We start from the raw sequence: 8,821 nt of genomic DNA on the forward strand, positions 1-8,821 counted from the left end.
AAAAGAAACAAGAAAATCTTCCAAATTTAAAAGTTTTAGAACGGATCAAAAAACGACGCTTTTGGCATCAATGGGTTAATAACTATTTCACTGTTTAAAAAGATTTCACTTGTAAATAAAGCCGTAAATAGAGCCTTTAATATAAAATTCTACCTCAGATCCGCCGATTTCACAAACTAAATCCAACTAAAAAATGAAAGAATTCCAAATTATTAATTAAAATATTTTAACAATTTTAACCAATTTGACTTTATGTGGAAAAATTTGCTCAATCTTTCTAACCTGGTAGTGAGACCAGATGGCCAAGAGTACTGCACAGAATTTAGTGCAAACTGGTTTAAAGTTGTAAACAAACAGTAAATAAACAAACAGAATATGTAAAAAATATTGAGAATATTATTATTCAGAACCAAATCACGAATTTAATCAAGCTATTTATGGGATTGCTCTAAATTTACAAAATGCGCTAAGGGACTGTTCTCAATTTACAAACCGCGTTCCAATAACATTTAACAAATTATTGAGAACCATTAAATAAATTACACAACAGGGGGGGAGGGAATGATTTTCTAGAAAATAAACACCCCAGTATAAATTTACGTTGACAAGTTCTTCATTCGTGATTTCTGAAAACTATTAATATTGAGCAATTCTTAAGGGGTATATATTTTCAAGAGCAATTCTTAAGGGGTATATATTTTCAAGAAATAACCCAGCCCCCCTGAACATCAAAAGGTAAGTTTTTCCCCTTTTTGATTCCTCTCAAAAACTCATGTATTTCCCCAATTCGGCGGTTAAAACCTTTAAAAAAGCATGGGGGGGGGGGGGCTTCCAAGAAATATATATGTCTGCGATTCTTCTTGAATCAAGTATTCAAAACTTATCATCAACGGTATTTTCATCCAACATTGATTTTTGATAAGAACTTGTTATTTACTAGGAGAGTGCTGATTTCAAAGTTAAGAAATCTATAACTGGGAAGAAACTGAACCAGCCAATGAAAGCCAACGCTCAGGTAACCTAAGTATAGAGGTTTTCATTGGAAAGAAAAAAATCCACTGTGTGACCCGTAAATAGTGGAAAAGAAAGACGACCTTTAAACAATCTAATGTGTATTTGATTTTAACGCAAACAGTTTTATCAGTAGCTTAAATCAATTAACTTAGTGAAATGGGTCTGTCCACTGTAAATGTACACTGCCCAAATTGATAAGACTTCATGTTCAATGGCTATTCAAAATCATAACTTAAGTCTAGCAATCGTTTTCCTATTTTACAGTTTCAAGTATTCTGTAGTATTTTGAAGAATTATCTTAGTGTACTGGGGAACGAATTTTATCTCTTAAGGGGTGCGAAATTTAATTTTGAAGAGGTGGAGGGTGATAATTTTATGCAAATATACACACCTCTTATGAGTGACCTTAATATTAATTTTTAAAAATATATTTTAAAATATAGCCGGCGTTGAAAGCTACTGTGTTGACCAGACCAGCGGAGTTTAAGTTTGCCACGTCAGCTAGGGTCAAGGTAAGTTTATCTTTGGGGTCCCCCCCCCCCTTGATGAAATAACTATTTGCCTTTTCTCATTTTGTCCTTTTTTCAGGGATCTTTCTTATTTTTTCAAAACTGCTATTATCACTTAAAGCCCTGTAGGCATATTTTTCTTATTATTTTACCATAATTTGTTATCAAACCGAAAAACTTAATTTCAGTTTCTTTATTCAGGAATCTCGTCGTAGATCTATGAGTGTCCCCGATGCCCCAGATTTCTCTAGACTGCTCCGAAGTTATAGTAAACCTACAGGAACACAAAACATATATTTATTTTTCTTCCTGTTTTATCTCCGTGACAAGTGGGGTCGGGGGGTCATTGATAATTATATTAACCCTCCCCCCGTATCTTTTTTTATAGCATTAAACATCTTATTTTTAGTTTAACCGTATGTGTGATCTTACTTAAAGCTTAAGCTATCTTTATTTTCTTATATCCGAATTTGATCTCCGTGACGAGTGGGGTCGGGGGGTCATTGATAACTATACTCCCCCCCCCCCGTATCTTATTTTATAGCATTTAGCATCTTATTTGTAGTTTAACCGTATGTGTGATCTTACTTAAAGCTTAAGCTATCTATATTTTCTTATATCCGAATTTGATCTCCGTGACAAGTGGGGTCGGGGGGTCATTGATAATTATATTACCCCCCACAGTATCTTATTTTATAGCATTAAACATCATATTTTTAGTTTAACCGTATGTGTGATCTTACTTAAAGCTTAAGCTTATCTATATTTTCTTATATCCGAATTTTATATAGCTTTATCACGTGTTGATTATTATAAATTCAAATGGTTACGTATGTTTTGATGGATTTCTTTTAAGTGGAGAGTAATGTAAACAAAGAGACGACAAAACCAGTTCCATTCCCCAGGTAAATAACTGTTGAATGCAAACGAAAAATTTAGACGAAAAAAGATTTTTTCCTTTTAATGTTTTCCCTGAATAATTCAGTGTCATCCTTATAGAACCATTTCAGATTTTGCGGGTCAAAGCAAGCTACGGGGAAATATTTTATAGAGTTAGAAGAGGGGGGGGGGGGGGGAACACAAAATGGACATCTGTTTTTCCACCAAATTTATTAAGCAAAGGAAACAAATAACATTCCTAAGAAATTATTAAAGGGATTTTTGTTGTAATTTCAAGTGGCCTTCCATTTAAAGAGGGCTATGCCCGATGCAGATTGTTACCCTTGAAACCTTTTCTAATCAATAATGTGGAAGATATTGTTGTCTCTTGTTTGAAAAGTGTTCAATTCTGATAAATTGTGAATTGTTTCGGAAGAAGCAGTCGAAAATATTAGATTACAAAAATAACATGGATGGATCTAATTCAATCTTTAACAGAAAAAAGTTAACATTTTGAACCGCACTTGGCACTCATACAAAAGTGGGTTACTTTACGTTAACAGTCGCTTTAAATATATTTAAATCTAGAGCTGAGATGAACAGGAAGAGAACAGTTCCTTTAAATATATTTAAATCTAGAGCAGAGATGAACAGGAAGAGAAGACACTCAGAAGAAAACTCAGCAAAGGATAAATACAGATCCATGGCGGAACAAATAACCAAGTAATCAATTAATCAATTAATTAAATCAATCAGCCAATTAATCAATTATTCTGATCAATCGATTTTAGTGTACTTCTCTTTAATCTTAGTACTTCTCTAAAAAAATCTTTTAGCAGACTGCAAGTTCCCCAATATTTCTGTCAATGTGTCCAAGCTGCTGTTCACGATCTTATTGGTCGTCAATGTGTCCAAGCTGCTGTACACAGTCTTCTTGGCCATGAATGTATCCAAGTTTCTGTACACGGTCTTCTTGACCACCAATGTGTCTAAGCTGCTTTACATGGTCTTCTTGGTCGTTAATGTGTCTAAGCTGCTTTACATGGTCTTCTTGGTCGTTAGTGTGTCTAAGCTGCTATAATTGGTCTTCTTGGTCGTTAATGTGTTTAAGCTACTTTACACGGTCTTCTTGGTCGTTAATGTGTCTAAGCTGCTATAATTGGTCTTCTTGGTCGTTAATGTGTCTAAGCTGCTTTACACAAGTCTTCTTGGTCGTCAATGTGTCTAAGCTGCTATAATTGGTCTTCTTGGTCGTTAATGTGTCTAAGCTGCTCTACATGGTCTTCTTGGTCGTCAATGTGACTAAGCTGCTTTACACGGTCTTCTTGGTCGTCAATGTTTCTAAGCTGCTTTACACGGTCTTCTTGGTCGTCAATGTGTCTAAGCTGCTTTACATGGTCTTCTTGGTCGTTAATGTGTCTAAGCTGCTCTACATGGTCTTCTTGGTCGTCAATGTGTCTAAGCTGCTTTACCCGATCTTTTTGGTCGTCAATATGTCTAAGTTGCTTTACACGGTCTTCTTGGTCGTCAATGTGTCTAAGCTGCTTTACACGGTCTTCTTGGTCGTCAATGTGTCTAAGCTGCCATTAACGGTCTTCTTGGTCGTCAATGTGTCACGGTCTTCTTGGTCGTCAATGTGTCTAAGCTGCTTTACACGGTCTTCTTGGTCGTCAATGTGTCAAAGCCACTGCACAAGCCTACTTGGCCGTCAATGTGTCTTGATAAATGCGTAGTTCACTTAAGATAGATCAACCTACTGTAATTATTTACCTGTCATAACTTCACCTAACCTTACAATACTATAATCACGAGAGGTTGCACTTTTATTTTAAATCTTAATTTTTTTTTAACGTCAGATTCCAGGCAGGCACTCCTGATAGATTCCGGTCAAAGCCTAGAGGGAGGTCATCTAGTCCTAATAAGATTCGCCTTAGGTAAACTCCTCATCCCTCACGCAAATCTGGTTTGGAGGGGGGGGGGGGGGAGTGATTTTGTTCACATCAAATCAAATTAAGTTGATCAAAGCTTTTTTCAGCCTTCAAAATTTCATGTTAAATCGCAATTAATTCAGTGCACATCGTCTTTGAAGGGGTTTCAGCTTAGACTTTCTAAATGATTCAATCATTTATAAAGTCTTAGCTAAAACCCCTTCAATTGATTGCCTAAACCTATCCTTTAATTATTTCCAAAACTATAAGATTCCGAAATAGTAATTAATTACTTGTCGCGAATTTTTCAGTATTTTAAATCAAATAGAAATGCAAAAAATTCGATGGCTGTCTTATGACTATTATCTTACTTTTTATCTAATATTCATAAGTATTTTCTAGCTTCATAAATTTCTGTGTTTTCTAGGTCTCAGTCCCCTAAACTAACAGTCCCCAAGACCCCTATGCTCACAACGAAAGGTAAGTTAAAAAAGAGTTATTTATTCACAGCAGTGAAGTCCGGGCTGAAAAGCCAGGACATGTCGAGGGCTTGAAACTTCGATCTATTACTGGAGTCTTGGCCACCCCTGCAACTTGTGATTTGATTTTATCTGAACTCAAAATCTACAGTAGGCAGTAGGCACCTCTCTTGATTTTGGATATTCGCTATTTCTCTGTTCTCTCATTTGTTTATCGCAAAATTCAAGATCGAGGTCCATGCTTGATTTCAAAATCCACGGTTCAAGAATTCTCAGCTGTTTATACTTTTTAAAAATCTAACTTTGAAGAAAAAATTTTTTGATTGAAACCAGAAAATGCATTGAAAATAATTGTAGGTAGAAGCCGACCCACTTATGTCATGAGCCAGAAGGAGAAGGAGGAGTTGGAGTTGAAGGAGATGAAGATGAACCAGTTCCACGCCAAGGCGGTCGGAGAGACGCTCCCTAGGTCAGTAGGGCTATACTACTTAAAAAACTTTTTTGATTTTTTTTTTTTAAATGTAAAAAGATTTTAAACTTCCCAGTTAATTTCAAAATTTTCATCTTTTCTCATAAAGGCAAAAAATCTGCTCTGACTAGCTATATTGCGTTAATCTACCGTAAGAAATGCGCAATGAATGAAAATCCGCGATATTTTGTTCATCAGGTGGACACTTCAAAAAGACAATTTATACAGATATAACTACGGCGAGGTGGAGAAACGTCCTTGCACCATTCCTCAACCCTTTAACCTCGCCAAAGCATCAAAACCATTCGCTAAACCTCAACTTCAGGAGGAGCACGTTGAACCCTTCCATAGCCGGCCTCTCAATAAGAAGATCCTTCAAGGACCAACAGGTTGGGATCCATCAGTTCCTAGGATTTATTTCATTTTCATCTGGATCCGGGATCCGTCTTAAAAATGGATCCGGAATCCGTTTTTTTAAAAAGATCCGGTTCCTAGATACATTTTGTAAACTAAATGTATCCCGATTCTGGATCTGTCTTGTAAAAAATAAAACCGGTTCCTGGGTCCGTTTGGTTAAATAAACGGATCTAAATCCTGGATCCGTCTGTAAAAAATGGATCCGTCCTGTTAATAGTCGACCCGGATCCTGGATCCGTCCTGTTAATAGTGCACCCGGATCCTGGATCCGTCCTGTGCCTCCAGCTTATGAACATTTGTTTAAAAGTTAGCTCATTACTTTTAGTAGAAAGCAAACGAAAAAAAATTGTTCAATTAATAAGTGATTCAATTATTAGGGAGATTTCATCACTACAATACAATGAAAATGTGTGTTTTGAGAGCTAAAAAATTGTTTCGTTGGTTTTGTTGGTTTTGTTGATACTTTGTGAATCCGGATCCGTTTATCTGCATACATTTTCTGATCTGGATCCAGACCTAGAGTAACCGTAAGGAATGGTCTAACGAATTGGATCTTATGAAGTTTTAAGTTTTAACATTTTTGTTTTATGTAAGGTTTAAACCACTTGATTTTTTTAAATTGTTTAATAAACAATTAAAAACAATGTTTATGTCGCTAAACTTTTTCTGTGAAGAAAAAAGATTTTTTCAAGAAAAGTTTTAAACTATTTTCACTCCATAATCATCTTCTTCTGTTTTAGGAATCCCTGATAGAAAAGTTTTACCTGTAGTGGAACCGGAATCCCCTGCATTTGCTCTGAAGCAGAGGTAAACACAATTGATTGATTGATTTGGTTGATTTGTTGGTTGATTGATAATTGATCCCTAGCGGATTGATTCATTCATTCATTCATTCATTCATTCATTCATTCATCCTTTCATCCTTCCTTTCATTCATTCATTCATTCATTCATTCATCCTTTCATTCATTCATTCATCCTTTCATCCTTTCATCCTTTCATCCTTTCATTCATTCATTCATTCATCCTTTCATTCATTCATTCATTCATTCATTGATCGATCCCCTGGCGAATGGTTGACTGGCTGAATGATTGATTGATTGATTGATTAGTTGGTTGACAGGCTGAATGATTAATTGGTTGGTTGGTGGACTGGCTAAGTGATTGATTAATTAGTTTTGTGTTTGTTAGGTTGGGTAGTAGAAGAGCCCCGGTAGAACCTGTTCTTGAACATGAGCGTATAATCAAGGCAGGGGTTAATCTAGGATCAATCTGGTTCCACCTTTAAAATTTTAGTGAGATTTTTTTTGGGTCAAAAATGGAAATAAATCTTTACCTTCAAAGATATGTAAACGCATAAATCCCTAATTGAAATTAGTGAACTATCTGTAGAAACAAAAAAGATATTCTGACTCGCTGACAATGTCACAATAGTAATCTCCCAGCGAAAAATATTCCAGTAATAATGTCACACTCACAAACATAATACAGACGCTTAAAATATCTTGAGTCATCTGACACTGTTAATAATAGTATCTTAGTCTATAAAATCTACCACAAATAGTAGCATTGTCCATTACAAATTACTTTTACAAATAGTATCTTAGTCCATTTAATTTGCCATAAATATTACCTTTGTCCATTAAATCTGGTATAAATATTACATTTGTCCATTAAATCTGTACATTTGTCCATTAAATCTGTTATAAATATTACCTTTGTCCATTAAATCTGGTATAAATATTACATTTGTCCATTAAATCTGTTATAAATATTACCTTTGTCCATTAAATCTGGTATAAATATTACATTTGTCCATTAAATCTGGTATAAATATTACCTTTGTCCATTAAATCTGGTATAAATATTACATTTGTCCATTAAATCTGCCACTAATACTGTTAGTATCTTAGTCCATTAAATCTGCCATAAATTTTACCTTTGTCCATTAAATCTGCTCTAAATATTACATTTGTCCATTAAATCTGCCATAAATGTTACCTTTGTCCATTAAATCTGCCATAAATATTACATTTGTCTACTAAGCCTGCCAAAAAATGTGAAGATAACTTGCTGAATGAAGGCTAAACCTGTTCCTCACTGGGGAGTCCCTGTAGCACTGCCCCAGGCTAATAAACGGTCAACTGTACCTGAACCTTTCTCATTCGCAGGTCTGTATTCAGAACTGCGGTTTTTCTATGTTCACTGATGATAAATCGTAGACGTAAAATATATCAATTCCAATGTAACACTTTTTAAATCTTATTTTTTTACGGGTGTTTTTTATTCATATTGTCAATCTGTGTCCGAATTTAATGCATTTAAGTCGCGTCTCAAATCCCCCAATAACCCGTTTCAATTGGGCGCCAGCTTAAAACTTTAAGAAATTAATACTTGAAGTGGAACCGACCATATTCGGCCCCTTTGGAAAAAACGTGTATTCTGTGTAACTTTGACTTATAGCGAGGAAAGTTAAACAATGAATTTAAAACATTATTATCATTTTAAAAATTCGCCTGAGGCCACTGGTCAATTTTGGATCTCGATATGTTTAAAATTGTTTGTTTTGAAACGTTTCTATATTTAGCGTTTTCAAGAAAAGTCGCGTCCATCTTTGGTTCTTTTTTTGCTTCCCATACATCGGAACATCTTCTTATCCAACATTTCAAAAAACAACAGACGTAATTCGTCGATTTTTCTGGGTTTTTCAACGTGAATTTTTATCATGTCTCTCAATATATCTAGAGAGGGACACTATGTCTGCTGCACGTAAAGAGGAAAGGATAAAGAAGCTGCTGGAGGAAGAAAAGCATGCTCGGGAGTTCCATGCACAGCCCATAGCTAAGGGTCTTGATAATCCAAAGTAAGAATTTTACTTTTATTCAGTCGGGAGAAATGTGTTGATCTACGAACCTTAGGGATTCGCCAGCTCGAGGCATATCGGCCACGCCCCTATTCTCCAAACTTGTAGAACGTTAGGTTCTAACCTGGGACCATATAATTTATCTTTAATAGATAATATATAAATCACTTTCCTGCTGAGGCAAGGCTTGTACAGGTTGAAATCTGGTACAGACATAATTATCAGATTTAAAATAAGAAATATGTGATATTAGTAAAAGAAACA

The 8,821-nt window shown here is 35.2% G+C and overlaps 1 protein-coding gene across 2 annotated transcripts in view; it reads left to right on the forward strand.

Moving 5' to 3' along the window:
* The window catches only part of LOC111702083 (targeting protein for Xklp2 homolog), a 14,292-nt gene extending 5,716 nt beyond the window's left edge, over positions 1–8,576 (forward strand). Inside the window, exons 9-21 of one of the 2 annotated variants that reach the window (XM_023473647.1) lie at positions 941–1,015; positions 1,458–1,526; positions 1,725–1,803; positions 2,380–2,428; positions 2,991–3,125; positions 4,259–4,336; positions 4,758–4,810; positions 5,167–5,278; positions 5,507–5,667; positions 6,436–6,502; positions 6,886–6,943; positions 7,778–7,865; positions 8,440–8,576. In XM_023473647.1, coding sequence (XP_023329415.1) covers positions 941–1,015; positions 1,458–1,526; positions 1,725–1,803; positions 2,380–2,428; positions 2,991–3,125; positions 4,259–4,336; positions 4,758–4,810; positions 5,167–5,278; positions 5,507–5,667; positions 6,436–6,502; positions 6,886–6,943; positions 7,778–7,865; positions 8,440–8,561 — 1,146 coding nt within the window. In that variant the 3' untranslated portion in view covers positions 8,562–8,576. The remainder of the gene's footprint in view (positions 1–940; positions 1,016–1,457; positions 1,527–1,724; positions 1,804–2,379; positions 2,429–2,990; positions 3,126–4,258; positions 4,337–4,757; positions 4,811–5,166; positions 5,279–5,506; positions 5,668–6,435; positions 6,503–6,885; positions 6,944–7,777; positions 7,866–8,439) is intronic. The other variant, XM_023473648.1, reaches the window with a different exon arrangement.
* Positions 8,577–8,821: the final 245 nt, after the last annotated feature.

Source organism: Eurytemora carolleeae, unplaced genomic scaffold (assembly GCF_000591075.1).
Source record: "Eurytemora carolleeae unplaced genomic scaffold, Eaff_2.0 scaffold53, whole genome shotgun sequence".
NCBI classification, from domain to species: domain Eukaryota; kingdom Metazoa; phylum Arthropoda; class Copepoda; order Calanoida; family Temoridae; genus Eurytemora; species Eurytemora carolleeae.